The sequence below is a fragment of the Phaethon lepturus genome, unplaced genomic scaffold, assembly GCF_000687285.1.
Source record: "Phaethon lepturus isolate BGI_N335 unplaced genomic scaffold, ASM68728v1 scaffold5468, whole genome shotgun sequence".
Lineage (NCBI taxonomy): Eukaryota > Metazoa > Chordata > Aves > Phaethontiformes > Phaethontidae > Phaethon > Phaethon lepturus.
The window spans coordinates 1-17,703 of NW_010559591.1; the positions used below are offsets into that span (position 1 = coordinate 1).

The 17,703-nt window shown below is 46.4% G+C and overlaps 2 protein-coding genes across 2 annotated transcripts in view; one reads left to right on the forward strand and one right to left on the reverse strand.

The window, feature by feature from the left end:
- Window positions 1-37: 37 nt before the first annotated feature.
- Window positions 38-1,247, forward strand: MRPS34 (mitochondrial ribosomal protein S34; the record flags this gene model as incomplete). Its single annotated transcript, XM_010293392.1, has 2 exons — window positions 38-86; window positions 970-1,247. Coding segments are annotated over 2 exons (327 nt in total), but the record flags the coding sequence as incomplete, so codon positions are not given.
- A 5,585-nt stretch (window positions 1,248-6,832) lies between these two features.
- Window positions 6,833-17,703, reverse strand: part of MAPK8IP3 (mitogen-activated protein kinase 8 interacting protein 3) — a 39,242-nt gene continuing 28,371 nt past the window's right edge. The window contains exons 15-25 of the mRNA XM_010293391.1: window positions 17,199-17,385; window positions 15,593-15,715; window positions 15,234-15,314; window positions 14,623-14,690; window positions 13,034-13,182; window positions 11,998-12,169; window positions 11,759-11,872; window positions 10,293-10,331; window positions 8,298-8,477; window positions 7,883-8,026; window positions 6,833-7,311 (exon numbers count right to left, since the gene is read on the reverse strand). Of these exons, the coding sequence (XP_010291693.1) occupies window positions 7,190-7,311; window positions 7,883-8,026; window positions 8,298-8,477; window positions 10,293-10,331; window positions 11,759-11,872; window positions 11,998-12,169; window positions 13,034-13,182; window positions 14,623-14,690; window positions 15,234-15,314; window positions 15,593-15,715; window positions 17,199-17,385 (1,379 nt within the window). The 3' untranslated portion in view covers window positions 6,833-7,189. The remainder of the gene's footprint in view (window positions 7,312-7,882; window positions 8,027-8,297; window positions 8,478-10,292; window positions 10,332-11,758; window positions 11,873-11,997; window positions 12,170-13,033; window positions 13,183-14,622; window positions 14,691-15,233; window positions 15,315-15,592; window positions 15,716-17,198; window positions 17,386-17,703) is intronic.

The window sequence follows — 17,703 nt, forward strand, 5'->3', positions numbered from 1 at the left end:
CTCACCGCTGGCTGCCCTCAGCGGGTGCTTCTTTTCTTTGCAGAACATGGATCATGGAAGAGCCTGGGGCTACCTGACCTTCAGAGGTAAAACCGGCTTGTTTTCCAGCACACGAGGTCTGGAGAGAGCGTCTGCAGGCAGGGCCGGGGAGTAACGTGTGCGGGCAGCTATGGGAGGGTGGGAGAGCTGCAGGAAAACAGCCGTCCTACATGGGAAACTTGGTTTTCTCAGATCTGCTAATCAGAACAGAAGTTCTCTCTTTCTTCAGTCCCAAATCCTGGTATCTAGCCCTCATGGAATGCATGTCTAAGGAACGTTGTGGGAGAACCAGTGTAGGATGGCCATAGGGCAAGACAGCGCACTACCAGGGGATTAGGTGAGGTGACACCTCACCTAGTTTTGAGACTTTGAGAGCAAGACACGGAATGAGCACATGAGGGTTATTCCAGGTAAAGTTGTCAGTAAAACAGGAGTGATGGCAAGTAAAATTAGGTTACTGGGATTTTAAATTAACGCTTGGAGTCGAACGAGTGAATTTCCCTTTTTAAAGCTGCTTTATGTTAGGCATACAGTTGTCACTAGAGTTTCTGAAACATTTCTCATTCCAAGGTTTTAAAGTTGCTGGGTATTTTTAATGTTAAATTTCCCAGGGAGCTTTCATCAATGTAGAGAGAAATTACTCTCATTCCTTAGCCATGGAAACAGAACCAGAGAGAGATAAAGTGACATTTTAAAATAAGAGAATTGGAATGACGTGCCTGTAGTCCTTTCAGCTTATTTCTGTTTTGATTTCCAAGGACAGAAGTGGGATCCCATAGTATAGCAGGGAAGATAAGGTCCAACCCTTTGAAACCTCCTTTACTATTGCCTGTTGTAGCATTTTTGATACCAGAGAGTTCAATGCTTGCTGCATTTTCTGGAGTTTGTTGTCAGTAGTGTTGTCCACTGGTGTTCATCATCTTTTCTCAGGCAAAACAGAAGAAGAAGTGAGAGAGATCGACAAAGTCATGTACCATGACTGGCGTATGGTGCCCAGGCATGAGGAGGAGGCCTTCAGGAAATTCACCCCAGTGCCGGAGGAGACTGTTCGGTACCTTCCATACCCACCGCTGCTCCGAGCCATGATCCTTGCGCAGTGGCAGAAAGAGGGAAAACCAATCACAGAGGAGCCAATGATTGATCTGGAGAAGGTCATGGCCTCTCCCCTTCAGGGTGCAAAGAAAAAAGCTACAGGGACGCCAGTATAAAGACTTGTTCTATGTCCTGAGCTTCCCACGTGCTCTCACTGTGTGTTAGAAGCATGTCACCTTACAGAGGGCCCCCTTGTCCACTGTGGTATGGTGTATCCAGGTTTCCTAGCTTTCTCCCAGCCCTGTACAGACACCTCATCTGAAAGGAAAGATGCAGATGCATTCAGACTTTTTTTCCGTAACTTTGGTCTCAGTCAGCAGAGGAACCTTCCTGGTCCCCTGTATAGCCTCTAAATGCATAGCTCCTGTCATCCGGCTACAATTCTTTTGAACACAATTTCCTTTACAGCCTGAAAATTAGGTTTTTAAGAACATTTTTCAGATAAATTGGGTCCTACATAAATCACAGAAAAATTACTGGGAATATCACGTTATTTCACAGACCTGTGTACAAATGTACCTACCTAACAAAAATAAATGTTTTCTTGTATCTGCAGCACAGTTCTAAGAAAACTTGGGGTTTTTTTTCAGTGCATGGAGATCATCATGAGGTCCAAATGCAGAGCCATTAGCTTACCAAATACAGGCACAGCATCAGATTCCTCTTAAACGCTGCAGAATCATCTGGTTTACTTACATATGATGGCAATGAACAACATGGCAGGAACACAACTTGACTTTGGATACGAAGTTATCCATCTCTTATTCCCACAGATGGCTGTCGGGAGATAGAAGAAATCATTTTAATTCTAGTGATGCAAAGTGTACAGGATTGTCTCTTACTATTTGAAGCCAATCATAAATTACCACTTGTTCCAGTGCAGCATGTTGTGAACATTAAAACATGCAACTCCTTAATTTCCTCTTGCAGTGGCTATGGATTCTGCTGCTGTGTCAGGAACTGTTGGAGGGTCTAGTGTGGGTGGAGGGGCCACAAGAGTTCTGGTCTGTAGTACTAAAGATCAGCTCGTTGTGGAAGTAGCTAGTGTAGTTCTTTTGTCTGCCGTAGTAGGTACTCAAGAGGTGCTGTTCCATTTGCTGCAGCATCCCAAAATTACAAGTAGCCTGAAGGGATTTACTGTGAGAAAGCAAGGCCTGGAGTCTGTACCCTGCCCAGTGTGCGTGGCAGGCCTGGATGAGGCAGAGGAACATGTGTCCCCAGCCACCAGGAAAAAGGCTGTCATCAGGCAGGAGCAAACGGATCAACATCAGCTACCTGGACTTCATGGGGTTCCTCACCAGAGGTTCCTGAGGGATTAAGCTGCTATAGGATAAGAGGGAAGACTTTTCTCCTGGGTTAAAAGCTGGTCCTATGACAAGGCATGACGGCTGGGAAGAGCTGGGCTCTTGACCCCTGTCATGGCAGAAGTGCTGCAGGACACATGCCAGGGCTGGTTCACTGGCTTCAGAAGCAATGGGAGAATCTAGGGGAGGGAAAATCCAGAGAGGTACTAAAGGCACAAACAGCTTGAGGCTGTGAGACTTCCCGCTGCAGCTGCCGTGGATGGAAAAACAGCTTCTCTGGTTTCCATAGCCTCTGCTTCCAGGTGCTAGGCTGAGCTGCTGCCTGTCCTTACTGTGATTGGGGTGCTACTGAACCAGCACACAAACCAAGGACGAGCAAGGTGGGACAGGAGGTGTAGATATGAGCTAGATGGGACGAGTCCTCTGTCCTGCACAGCCAGGAGCTGAACACAACCCCAGCACAGGCCGTGCCCTCCTTGATGGGGGACAGGTTCAGAGAGTCTGATGACAGTGAGCAGAGCCAAGTGCTGGTAACAGGGTCCACCAACAGCTCCAGACAAGGCAAGAGATGTCCCATAACCAGGGTCCATCCAGGGAGCACAGCCAAGAGCAAAAGCAGATGGAGGTAATACACCATAAGGCGTGGAATCATAAAATGGTTTGAGTTGGAAGAGACCTTTGAAGATCATCTATTCCAAAACCAAAGTCCAAGGGGTCCACTGAGGAGCAGCTGAAGACAGACACAGCTAGAGTGTAGCTCAGGCAAACACTGAAGGCCCCAGCCAGTATTAAGTACTCATTTAAGATGAGGCTCCTGGGCCATGGATGGAGAGGGCCCGTGTGTGGATGGGGGCCCATGTGGGAGCTGATCAGGACAATGATGGCCTGCTGGTGACCCCAGGGCCTTAACACTTCAGGGATTATTTTCACACAGAGCCCTGGGCAGCCCAAGAGCCTTGTCCAATGGTGAAGGTCCCCTTCTGGAAAGCTGTGCAGCCCCAGTTTGCCATGTTCAATGCCTTGAACATGCTGGTTGCTGTGCTGGGACTCTCAAACCTGTGTATTAACCTCCTGGATCATTTAACAGCATGGGGGGTGGTTGTCTGAAGGATGACAGTAGTGAGCCCCTCCCTCAGCCACCCAGGTTGGTGCCAGACATGGCTGCACTTCATCCAGTGCCTTGCTCAAACTGCTCCTGGCTGTACTGGAGGGTGCAGCCCCGGGGGTGCAGGATGGGTCCCAGGGTCTGTTTCCAAACCTCGTTGTTGAGGTGCTCGTATTAACCCAAGAGGCATTGCTGTTGTACATCACCCTGGCCAGCACAGGACTGCAGTGCAGGTGTTAGTCATGGAGGTGATGCACCTTAGGGACCCCTGCTCATGGCAGAAACCACTCGTGGTTTAAGGAGGTGGCTCCTTTGTCTGTTATTGCTATGTACAGCCCTTGAATTAATGCAGTTCTGCATAATAAATATAACCGTGTCTAAGTGGTGCTGGGACTAAGAGGAACTCGCTTCCTGCAGTGCTGAATGTCACCGATTCCTATGGAACTTTGTGAAGTACCACTCTGTATTGACAAGGGACACCGGAAAATTGAGTGTTGAAAGCTGAGCCCAATGCGTTTACCCTGGCAGCTCACCTGACGGGGACACCACTAGGACAGCTGCAGCTAGCCAGGTGCTGAACTGTTGTCTTTTCCACCTTTTATTTCTGATGCTGGGAGCAGTTACAGATTGCTCCATGGCTTGCAGGACCAGCCCCTTCTGCTCTGACCCAGTGAGCAGTCCACATCTCATTTCTTGCCACTAAATCGCTCAATGGTGAACACTTGAGCTGCCATTCCCACCCTTTTAAGTGTCTTGCTGTTATTAAAGTCTGAGGAGAAATCCCAGTGCCTTTGTAAGAACAAGATGCTCTGCGCTTGCTGATGTTAACACATTTATTACATACAGAACAGATATGGTTTGTTGTTTGATAGCACAGGGGACAAAGCATGGGAACGTATTCATACAGCAGTCTCTTTACAGAATGCCATCTTCAGATCAAATAGCGGAGTTTACAGGCCTTAAGACACTTTTTAAAATCCTTTTGTAACATACAAGGTACTTTACATACATCACAGTGGAGATATGACAAGGAAGTGTGTTGAAGCCAGTCAGTTCTCACCTTGCTGCCCAGCAGCCACCAAACGCCATGGATGCTGACAGCAGAGGCTGGTTTACTTAGCTGTAGCTGCCCCTCTTGGACATGTGCTTTTCTTGGAGGAAAACATGCTCTGAGCTGGAAAGGAACCTGTTGGTAGAGGCCCAAGACCATTTTCCTTATGTTGCCAGGGCCCAGTGGGTGACAAGAGACCAAGTACTGTCACTTCAACTGCTAAAACCAGATACAGAACAAACAGTAAGAGGTAAGAACGTTGCAATTCTGCATTTTCCTATGGAAGAGTCAATAGAGCTAAGGAACTGGGCCTACTAGGGCTTTCTTTTTTCCCTTCAATTAGCCCAAATTATGAAGTTTATCTGGCCTTAACTGATGAACCATTACATGTCTGTGGGATCTGTGGTCTAAATGTTATCTTGTTAATTTTAATGCACTCTGTGTTGTGATCCAAAGAGCTCTTCCTAGCAGAAAGCATTTTGGGAAAGTGAACGAGAAGCCTGGCACGGTCAGCAGTGCCCTGGTGAAAGGTCCCTGCTGCACGCAAGTGTCGGCTCCAGGCATCCCTTAGCCAAATGCCAGCCACAGAGCCCAGTGTGCCAATGGCTGGAGGACACTGTCCAGCTGGTTTCATACCTTGGTGAAAACTGGTGTGGATGGGTGTGCACGTCAGCAGCGCTGCCCACAGGCAGCGTGGGCACCACTGTGGCTCTGTACTTCGGTGGCTGAGGCCTCTGTTCTCCAAAGATGTCCTCTTGCCTCCTTGCAGGGGAAATGTATGCCCAAGCCTTTTCTGAACTGTGGATCCAAAAAGCATTTCAGTGCTGCTGCATCAGGACAGATGCCACATGTTAGAGCTTCCCCTGGGAATACTGCATCCCTGCAGCACAAAAATAGCTTTAGACCACAGCCTGGTCTAAAGGCTGAGCAGCCTGGTCTGTGGCAACAAGCACAGAACACGGCTGGGAGCTTTCTGGGCACAAGGACATCCCTGTGAACCCCAGCGTGATACACAGCTCAGGGAAGAAACAAGATGACCACCAGGAGCTTCCAAATTCATTGCTAACAACTGCTACTCGCTCTAGTCCTACACATCCAGGAGGGAGTGTTCAAAGGAAATGGAACTTGTCCTTGTGGAGACAGGACTGTTTCCACTGTCAGAAAGGGAGGACAAACCATTGCCTCTACATCTGGAGCTGCCATGTTCTGCATCTGGAGCTCAAAACTGCCTTCCCTGGCCCCATTTCTTTGCTGGTTCTCTTGTAAGCAGGACACACATTTGCAACCCCCCAGCACTGCTGACACAAGGAGGGCCGTCAGAATTTTTCTCGGGGGTTGTCAATTCTTTTCAGGAGTCAGAAATTTCCAGCTTTTCACACTACTTAGTAACAAAGTCAGTCAGCTCACAATGTTAGGTAAAATAGGTCAGGAGATCTGGCCTCAATTCCTTTTTCTGTGTGACCTCAGGCGAGACACAGCCTTTCTATACCTTGACTGCACCTACAGTCTTTCCTAACCGACAGCCACAGCATCAAGGAAAACAGCCATCTCCTTCAGCAGTTTGCAGGATGGGGGCACAGCCTTGTAAGTCAAGGTAATCTCAGTATGTTAATGCAGAATTCACAGCAGATCAACATTATCTGCCCTCGCCTGTGTTTCAAAAGCCAACAAATGCTATGCAGAGATAGCTTTCTCCTGAACCTTTCAGAATGAACTCGAGTTCTTTCCTGACTGGCATTTTTGGAAAGGGGAGTTAAAAGCATTGCTGCCTTTTCTGCTCTTAAAAAAGCAAGGTTCTAGGACCCCTTTGTTACCACAGTTTCCAAAGGTCCTGTGGCCTCTATTGATCAAACACCCGTCTCCCATCTGAGGCTACCAACAATCCTCTCCAGACACACACAGTCACCCAGCACACGACTGCTGAGACAACAGCAGCAGAGGAGGGAGACTTCCCATCTGCAAATATGGAGGATGCATTCCCCACAGTAACGGCACTGCTGCCTTTTCCAACCAAACAGCAGCAGTGCTGCCCAAACCCTGACACTCCTTTCTGTTGAAGGTTCCCTAGACCTGGCTCTCAGTCCGTAGGACATTATTCTGTGCTTAAGGGTGAATAAAGTGGAGAGTCCACTGGTAAAGTAGAAAGGATTTCTGCTAGGGTGCTGTAGAAGTTGTGATTCACCTTCACTGCTTTGGCGAGGGACGCCAGGGGGATGTACTACTTCTCATGCAGGTGGGAGTGAGGCAACCTGCCAGAGAACCTGTGCCACCACCCATCCAGCTGCCAGCTCCAGAGCGCTGGGCAAAGGCTTTGGACAGTTCTAGCTCCAAGCTTCACTTCATCAATGCACTGCCATTTCTCTCCTTGTAGATTCCAGCTCCAGAGTAGAACAATAATCCAACCACGCAGAAAGCGCACGGGCCCAAGATGAAAGCTGCAAGTTCAGAGGTTAGAAAGGGGACACAGTCCGAGGCAGGAGCCGTTGCAGTTGTCTGGGGTCGGTTTCCAGCAGTAGGTATAATGCAGGCGTTCTGTATGTACATCTTGGCATTCAGGCGGGAGGAGGGACACTTAGATTGGTGGGAAAGGAGAATTTCTCACTCAGGGATATATGATACCTGCCACACAATAATGTGGCTCCTTTCAGCCTTGGAAAGTACTGGCTTCACCTGGGTGGCATCTCCTGCATTTTCGTCTGTCTCATCATCTTCTCCATCCCCTGAACAGAGAAAACAGAGAGTAAAAAAGGCAAGAAAGAAAATCCCAAATTGCACTGCCCTGGAATACTTCCAAAGAGGCTAATATCCCTGCTACGGTCTCAGTAGTCCGACAACAGACATCATGATCTGAGACCTTCCTTTATGCCTCGAGTACATTTATAGCAACATGGTGCTTTTCTGAAGCAGGACTGTATGGATGGAACAAACCATGACCAGCAGTAGGGAAAACTACCCTTCCTTTCGGGAAAGCCAATGTTTACAACACAGAATGCCCTTGAGCAGCACAGGTGACCACAGTGGGGCAGCAATGTTTGGAACCAGTGGCACAGATGGTTTTACTCTTTTCAGGGCCATTAACACAGACTTTGTGGCACTGCAGGCACGGCAGGCAGGGGCAGGGTTTGGCAACCTTGTGCTAAGCAGACAAAATGCTTGCTATCTGCCCTCACAGCCAGAGGCAGGAGAAACAGAGCGCACTGCTTTTCATATTTCGCTCCCCACAGCATTGATCCCTCTGCCATGGCCTTGCACCCTTTCCTGTTCCAGATGCCTCCCACCACAGGTGCTCACCGATCCGGAAATCGATGTATCCCTCTCCTCCGCTCAGCACCAGGACGTTCTTCAGCTTCTGCCCCTCAGTCTCTGTGGCTGCTGTGCTAGGGTTCTCCGAAGGGCTGTCCAACACACTCCCATTCAAGGTTGCTAGGACATTTCCTGGGAGAGAACAGAGGTGCTGTCAGTGCCTCTGCTCAGCCCCCATGCAGTTCACGCACATAAACACACACACATAGCTGGCCAGGCCAATTCCTCCTGCTGGTGAAATCTGGAAGTCACTGCAGTTTGGTGTTGAGTTCAGTGTCTGAACCACAGTGATCTGCAAGCACTAGAAATGGCATGGACAGCTGTCTGCTGCAGATCAGCTCAAGCTTCTGCCACAGAATGTATGGTGGGACAAGACACGAGGAAGGGCTGTGCTCAGCCTTACCAGGCACAGAAACGAAGAACTTGACAGCATCACGGTGGCCGTGGAAACAGAGCTGTGCCTGAGCCATGGAGCAGTAGGGAATGAAACTGCTGGCAGATTTGTCACTGTTGTCATCACCGTACACGTGGATGACCCCACCAGAGCGGCTGCCCTCTCCAGAGGTTGGTGAGGTCTTGTTGGCTGGGGACAGGGAGGAGGAATATTATCAGCAATGGCTTTGAGTCCCATTTACAGAAGGGACTCGACCAAAAAGAAAACTCATGATCCACGAAGGAAAACTTTTAAAGGCACAGGTCCCTTTAAAGGTCTTGTGTAAAGGGTGTGATGGAGAAGACCACACTAGACTATACAGTTCCTCTCAGGCTGGTAACAATCCACTCATAACAAACTACATTTTCTCATCAAATCTAGTATTTGGCTACTAACGAGGCACACATACCTGGAGGTGCTGGGCAAGAGTGACCCTAGGGCAAGCTACACAAGGTCTCTGAGGTGTCCCAGTGAAGGCCTCTTCACCAACAGCAACCCTGTCCAGCCTCCACATATGACCTACAGTCCTAGATCAACCTTGATCTTTTGTACCTGACAGCATATCCAAAGATGTCCACTGTACCCATGACACATTAAGGGCACCTGGAGAAGAATTACTCCTATTTTCTGGATTGGTGAAATTGCTCAGTTTCCAAGTTAAGTCTTGCTCATCCCAAGCCATGACCACACCGGCTGCTGAAAGCAGTCTCTGGGTCTGGTGAAGGTCTTTCAGCCCAGTAAATGTCACAACAGTAGAGTGACATTAGTCCTTCCTTAGTCCTTGATTTAGCTGTGATACCAGAATACCAGCTACTCAAGCAGTGAACATCTGAAAGATGTTCACAGCTTCCAAGGATTTCAAGGTGCGCTCAGGGGCCTGCATCCTTCATGTCCATGCTCTGAGAACATGACTGTTTCTACTCACCAAGGAACAGACACCAATGCTCAGAGCTCAGGATGGGAAATGCTTTCCTTCCACATGCACCCACATCAGTAAAACAGAAACAGTACTAAAATCAGAAGGCTTTCATTTTCTGTAAGAGAACTCAATTGCTTGCTTAATTATCTGTAGTTCTGTATTTTAGCTTGGGCTGGATTTCAATTATTAAGTGACTTGGACAAAGGAGACTTTTACCTATCAGGCTCAAGCCAGGATGGTGAGACAAGTACAAATACCTTGATGGAAGAATGAGAATCAGTGTGCACAGGGGGAAGATCCCCAGAATGAAGGCTCTCTGAACCTCTGTACTTTGGTTTGCCATGAGCAGCTACAACTGGATGAGCTCATCCGATTGACAGATGGGGCTGGTACTAGCACTTCTTCTTGCTCACTACCTGGCTTCTTACTGCAACCAATATGAGATGCCTCAAAAGGAGGAGACTGGACAGTCACAGAAATGTCTTACAGTGAGAAATAACCCACTCATTTCTGACCCTGGAAAGGCTAAGGAAGCATTAATTTGAACTCAGACCCTGTCTTAACTGGTACAAACCCAAACAATTCTTAATTTTTTTCAAAGCACCCTCTGGTTACAAGTCTTGGTTGATTACTTGCAGCTGGCAGGCGCTGCAGCACCTGCTGCCATTGGCCTGGAACTGATGAGAATCATCCTTGGAAAACCAAGGATGACCATGGAAGACCTTGGAAGAATAGTCTATTCCTGGTTTTCCTGGAACTCTCTGACTGAATGAACTTTTACAGTCCCCATCTCGAATAAACTACTCAACACAAAAAAATCAGAGGGATGGCTGATGAGATCGATGAAAATGTTTTTAGCCATGGGAAAGGACAATATTGACATTACTGTCTCTGGTCACTTTTCTCAGATGCAACTTAAAATGAAAGAGTGATGGGGAAAACGGATTGAGAGAGCTGAATGGCAGGATGGAAGGGTGGGAAAGTGACTGCAAAGGTAGATAGGTGCAAAAGGAGTGAAAGCTGAAGGAAGGAGGCAATGGACTTACCCCGGAGCCCAAGGAGTTGGCCTCGGTGGAGGACTACAGCTAGGCACAGGCAAGGAGTGGGAACACAGAGGGGCACAGGAAGAGACAGGCAGGACGGGAGAGAAGAAAAAGGTGATTACTGGGAGAAAATTCAGGGAGCAACAGAAATTTCTAAAACCTAGAGAAATTGCAACAGGAGCTACAGGCTTGGATCAGTTTACACCAACACTGTTCTTGCTCACTTTGCTCTAATCTTACACGGACAAATGTAATATCTGAGATGGGAGAGGGACCATGGTCACGAGGATCCATTGCTAAAGTTTCTAGTGAGGCCTTACTGCTTACCTTATTTTTACAGAAACACCAAAAGATAATGCAACTGGTTTACAGCAGGGAACAAGCTTAACTCGGAATTAGGACAGCAGCCCTAAGAAAGAACGGACTTTAAAACAGGGATTCAGAAATGAGACCAAGATTGCAATGCAGAAAGACGACCGTGTCACTATGACAATGTCACGGGTGTCAGCCCCGGGCATATCCAGCTCCCCTAGCCTTAGAGGAGGCCATCTCAGCCCTGACTTCCAGGAGGATTACAACAGGTTTGCCCCTTGAAGAGCCACTTGCTTCTCAGCTTTCCTGCGAGCAATGGTGAGAAAATGTAAATTTGGCTGCTTTCTGTTGAAACAATTCCAATCAGCTTCAAATGCTACTCCCCCATTATAATCTTGAACAGACCTTCAAAATAAGATGCTGACTGGCAGGTACAGAACAGGATTACTAAGAACTTCAACTAAACTTCCAGCTCTGGAGAAGCACCTATTAACTACTACTGCTGGGTCTCCTCACTAGGTTGGATTTGGCACAGAATACTGCTTTCTACTGGTTTGATAAAGCTGAGCCCTAATTTGAGTAAAGGAAGCTTTTCTAAGGTCGGTTTCTGGTAAATACCGTTATGGACACGTTTAGATGTCTATGCCAAAACAAAATTTCCAGGGAGATCTTCCTGGTGACTTCTCATGCCATGGCCTCCTACTAGCAACTTACTATAATTCCCAAAGCTTTGTTTCTTCTGCTTTCCAATAGCTACAGAATCAGTTCACATCAGCCTGTTCTGTCAAGGTCACACTCAAAAAAGACGACTGTACTGATGGTAGATATGTCATTGGTCCCCCAAGAAGGAAATGGCTTCCAACTGAACTAAAAGGGACAGTAACAAATACCTATTTGGTTTTAAACAAGTTAAATCCATTCAACTGAACACTTAATTCCTTAATAAGGAAAGAGTTAAACCAAGTTCAGAGTTGCTCATACTCAGAGCCCTTCTCTCTGAACAGTGCTCCGATCAAAGGTATGTCAGGTTCAGAGTAAAAATGTCTGGAAAGCATTAGCCTGACAGAGCCATCTGCCATGCTGCACAAATAACATGCAAAAGTGTTTTTTGTTTTAGGGGGGGTAATGTGTAAGTATCTCAAATAAATGTTACTTACTCTCAGTCAAAGGAATGGAGATGACGACACCATTCCCTGTCCCCACCCAGAGACGGTTGCCAGCAATGAGCAGGGCTGTAATCCGCACGAACGAGAAGCCCAGCTTTCCAGTGCCTAGTAAACATGCATAAGAATTGGAGAGTCAGTTATGAGTTTGGGCAAGGTCTGCTAATGAGTTTTGATTTCTCTCTGATCTCAGTAGGCAACAGACCACTTAATGACAGTCCCTACTGCCTTACCTAGCATCTTGCTGACGTAAGGCTCAATGTCAACATCTTGCAGATGTTGATGGCTGTGGGCATGGTAAAGCCTCAAAGTGGAGTCCAGGCGGATAGAAACCCATACTCCATCTCCAATCCATGCCAACTGTCGCACTTGACTCTCCCGCCGAGGGTGTGCATCAAAGGATTTCTGAAATGCCAAATAAGTGGACCAATGTGAGTTCACAAAAGGTTTGCAATTATCTACATATATACTCCATTTTCCTGAACTGAGATCACTTGTTTGAGTTTCAAAGGTCTTGACGAAAATGTGTTAAAGCCAGCTGACCTCAGAAGTTTACTACAGTATACAGAAAATCCCTCACTTGAAATGATGAATTGTATAGCAGCTCTGCAGAGATTATCGTCTTTGCAGACCACTTCAGGAGCAAGAACATTTAGAAACCAACAGCTTTCAATGTGCTTGGTAGAAAAGGAAAAGACACAACTCCAGTATAAATTCCAAGGATCAAACTGCTTTGGCTCACTGGTGTGAACTTCAGATTCAGCACTTCTCCCTTTGAATATAATTATTCCAAGCACTGTCAAACAGGTTTGTACCAACACCATTGTACTGAACTTCAACAAAAAGGCTCTAAGTGTCACTTTTTTCTTAGGCAAGTGGGATCACTGGGGCTTGCTAACTGTACTCTTCCTTTGTGCCACAATGCCTACAAGATGGAGAAGTCTTAGACCATATATGAAAGGTAGCTGTAAAGCACACACATACATTTGTACAGTACATGGCCTCATAGATTCACTAGTAAAGACAAAGAAAGTGCTCAATTTAGACTTATCTAAAGATTTAATCTCTGCAAAGGGAGAAAGGAATAAATATCTGCCCTGGCTGATCAGGTCATAACATGACCCAGATTGACTGCTTGGGTCCTACAATCAGCAATGACTGATTTGGTCATTCAAGGTTCTGCATTTCCATACACTGCAGCAGAACACAGCTATAAGAATAAACACAACACAAGCATGCGCATGCATATATGCACATTTGCTCTCTTACCTCAATCTGCATTGTCTTAGGCTGGATAACATGGATTTTGTTCTTGTAGCCACACCAGACTCTATCATACACAACAGCCATGCAGCGGATGGAATGGTGAGTGTGACCGAGGTCCATTAGGTGGTAATTACTGAGATCCCACTGACCATCTAAGGTGAAAAACAAGTGTGGAAAGGTGCAACTCCTTCATGACATGTCAGTATACAACAGAATCATCTACCTTTCCCTGTATATCTAGGTATACAGGCTTAGCTAATACTCAAAATGTTCATTTTGCGTATGTCTCTTAACTTCCCATGAATCCACAATACTACTTCAGGCATAGCCTTATACTTACAAAACACATGACAATAAAGTTTAGTTTGGTGGGCTGAATGCTCTCCAAATCAGGCTAATTTAAACATCCTTTTATTGTAATGAAGTGAACAGGCTTCTCTAACAAGTACAACAAAAACAGCAGGGGAGGAAAAAAGACAGCCTAAAAAGACTATGCAAAAACTTGAAAGGAAATGGACCTTGTGGTGAGGCTTCCTCATATCACAGACAGACAACATAATTTCCCCAAAGTATCAAATCCAGGCTTAAGGAATCAATCTCCCTTCTCTCATGTTTATTTTCTAACTAACCAGGCAGATACTGTGTCCTTCACAGACAGGTGGCCTCTGTGTCATGAAGCGTTATCCTATTTCTGATAGGAACAATTTTTGTGTGTCACTAGTCAGGCTTGAACTCATGACAAAGGCTGAATCAAAATTTATATTGCACAAAACCAGAAATCTCTATATTTCAGCTTGCTGGATGAACTGCTACTCAATGAATAACTATGTTCTTAAACTGCAAACATTAGTCACAGTTCGCAAATTCCCATGCACTTTCAGGTATGAACACAGCTCACAAACTGCTCAAGTCATAGGGAAACAAAAACTACAACAGTAAAGAGGACAAGAAATACAGAATTCAAAAAATATCTCAAAATTACAAGATTAGGGCACATCAGATTACCCAGACATCTCTTTTTTGCAACAACAAAAACTGACCAAGTATAATGCAAAGGCTTCTTTTGTTTGGGATTTCCAGCCTTCCAGCAAATCCCAGCTCTGCCTTCTGTGTATGCAGTGATCAGTTCCACTACTTATACAGAGTCAAACTTCTTTGGGAAGCAGCAGGCCTATTTGCAACTGCACAGATGATCTGCTCCAGTGCAGTCTGTGTGGAGTTCCCTGTGCATGCCCTGTTACAGCTCATTTGTCAATGCACAGTTACACCGATATGGCCCAAATGCATTAAAGTTACCAAGCATGCCTCAAACAACTGTACAGCATACGTATTCCTAGAAGTGTTGCATTCAGTCCACGTGTGCTACACAGAACATACACACATAGTTTTGTTCAGAAAAGCTCAGGAAATGGTGTTAAAGTATGCCTTAGATGTTTTAGGATAAGGATTAGATGTGTGTAATAGCTACGCATTTTAACCACGTGTTTGTATTCCGGCAAGCCAGCACCTTTCCTTCTCAATCCAGAACAGCATTTAATCCACTGCCACACTTTCAGCCAAGTTTTGTTTTCTCTTATTACATTGATTCTTACCTTCTCCCCTGTGGAATATGGCTAGTGTTCCATCTGCCAGAGCAACAAGAACCCTCCCTTTCACATGCCTGAAATCATAGAAAGGTAAATATTTTGAAAAATTTGTAGAAGTAAGGGACTAACAAATCCTTTCCGACATCATGCACACCATCTTTATGTCCTCTCTACAGCTCCCATTCAGCTTACCACTTGCAGGAACATCCTGCAAGGGCCAAAGGTCATACCTCTTATCTCTGTTGTAGTAAGATCATCCATAAATTTCCTGTTGAGGTTAACTTCTCCTTCACTACAAACTCCATCAATTTCAACAAATTCCACATGATTTACAATGCAGTGAAATTTTGCCTTTCTCGTCCCCACTTATTTCCTCCTGATACTGCTAACCTCATTTAGTACCTTATTCACTGAATTGGGTCAGGTTTGCAGTTGAACAGGAAAATGGCTCGGTATGAGGCTTTCCAATAACAAAAACCTTGGGAAACATTCCTCACAAACCAATGTACTTAGAAAAGCAAAGAAAAAGATGACTGACAAAGAGCTGCTACCCCCATCTAAAATATCACTCAGGCACTGAACCTTCTCCTTCAGTGTCACTTGGCATGCATACTTACACCAGACTCAGTACAGAGTCCTTCAGCTTTATGGAGTGCAGACACTTCTTCCAGTTGGATACAGCTGAGTGCACATAAAGCCTGTAAGAAAGGACAAACCAGGGAGGGTTAGCAGCAAGGCCCCACACCTTGAGCCTGACTAGGCTTGAGTGTTTTCTTCTGGTAGGAAAGGTGGAGGTTAGGTAAGAAAATGAGGTTAAATCCCTGTGCCTATGATGAGCTGAGAGCTCAGAACAACAGTGAGCAATGAAAACATACTCCAGAAACAAGAAGTGAACTAAAGGAGTGAGGACATGAAAAGTGGAGCCCAGAGGATAATAGAGGTGACAGAGAGATCTGCCAGCCCAAGGGAAACCTACCAGCCGTTCTGCGCTCCCAGCCACATGGTGGGGGCAGCACTGGTGCAAGTCCCAGCAGCATCCCCATTCAACTCCTGATCTGGCAGCGTCGTGCTTGACTCTGTCTTCAGCTGCCCATTCTCCCTGAAGAGGCAAAAGAACATTGTTAGAGGCCTTAGTAGCAGCAACGCACAGAATGCCTATCTATGCTCACAAGTCTGGCATTCACAAGCATATAAGGGCACTTGTATACACAAATCACTTCCTTCTCTTCAGTGTTTTTTAATTGCTTGACTCCTGAATCTGCAATTTGCAAAACGTCCTTTCTTCCTCACTAGTACAAATATAAAGTACTTCAAATGTATAGAACTTAACCTAGTGTTGGCAGTACTATTATATAAACAGTATTTTCTCTGTTCATTTCCAACTTCAACAGAAACAACTTATATCAACTTGGTCATATAGGAACAATTTCCAAGATTTACACCTTGCTCCTTAGGCCATCACATCAGACTCAACTGTCTTAAGAATTTTTGGGTGGTGAATATTTCTTCATTATCTTTACAGTACATTAGAGGTACTACTAGAATAAATCAATCATCATTTTTACACATGAATCAATAAGCTCCTTCAGTGGGAACATTAAGTATAGAATCACGGAATCATAGAATAGTTTGGGTTGGAAGGGACCTTTCAAGGCCATCTAGTCCAAGTCCCTGCAGTGAGCAGGGACATCTTCAACTAGACCAGGGTGCTTAGAACCCCGTCCAACCTGACCTGGGATGTATCCAAGGATGGGGCATCTACCACCTCTCTGGGCAACCTCAGACAGGGTTTCACCACCCTCACTGTGAAAAATTTCTTCCTTATATCTAGTCTAAATCTGCCCTCTTTCAGTTTAAAACCTTGTCCTGTCGCTACAGGCCCTGCTAAAAAGTCTGTCCTCAACTTTCTTCCAAGCCCCCTTTAAGTCCTGGCAGGCTGCAATAAGGTCTCCCTGGAGTCTTCTCTTCTCCAGGCTGAGCCCCCCCAGCTCTCCCAGCCTGTCCTCCCAGTAGAGCTGTTCCAGCCCTCGGAGCATTGCTGGGGCCTCCTCTGGCCCCGCTCCAACAGGTCCATGTCTCTCCTGTGCCGAGGGCTCCAGAGCTGGACGCAGCACTGCAGGGGGGTCTCCCCAGAGCGGGGCAGAGGGGCAGAATCCCCTCCCTCACCCTGCCGGCCACGCGGCTTTGGGGGCAGCCCAGGACACAGTTGGCCTTCTGGGCTGCGAGCGCACATTGCCAGCTCATGTCCAGCTTTTCACTCACCAGTACCCTCAAGTCCTTCTCAGACTTTGTCCCAGTACATGTACTTTGGAAGATCTGCCTTAGCAGCAGGTCTAAATTCATACTGAGAGATCAAATATCTGCACTTAAACAGCTGAGACAGTCTGCTGCAGGCTAAACCATGTTTATTTTAATTTCATTTCTTTCTCTCCCTAGCACCCCATCTGTAATACTTATTTGGGCAGAGAACAGAAAAAAGTTTGACACTTTATCAGAAGATTGGGCTGGTTATCATATCAAAAAGCTTATGACAACAGAGCTGATAAATAACTGAAATGGCACTCTGGCCCCAGGCTGCCTACCCGTTCTGCCTAATAGATGCCTGTGCAGGGACTGGATCTGTAAACACATGCTCCGTGAGGGGCCCAGGCCGAGCCTGAGCAGGCTCTGCCTCGCTTGTACCATTCTCTGGTACCTCCGTAGCTTCTGTTGCCTCCTCAGTAGACTGGGACTGGTTGATCTTCCCATTGCAGACAGTAGCCACCTCACCTAAAAGACAAAGAACAAGTGTGAGACATATTGGAGAAGGAGCTGGTAAGTTAGCTATACAGAAATCAGGCTGTTCATTTTTTAATTTGTCCTTCCTTGCCAAATTCAGTCTAGTCCTGAGCCTGCACCACAGACAGCAGCTCACGCAGTGCTTTCTGTGATGGGGAAGAGAGGCTATTTTAAAGTGAGGCACAGCTGTGACTAGCAAAACGTGAGAAGTTCTCCAGGGCTGCCCACTGCAGTATGGAGTCAGCAAGGGCATCACCATAGTTTTCATATGGGCTTAACTGACTTCACAAGAAGACATGGTTCAGCAGA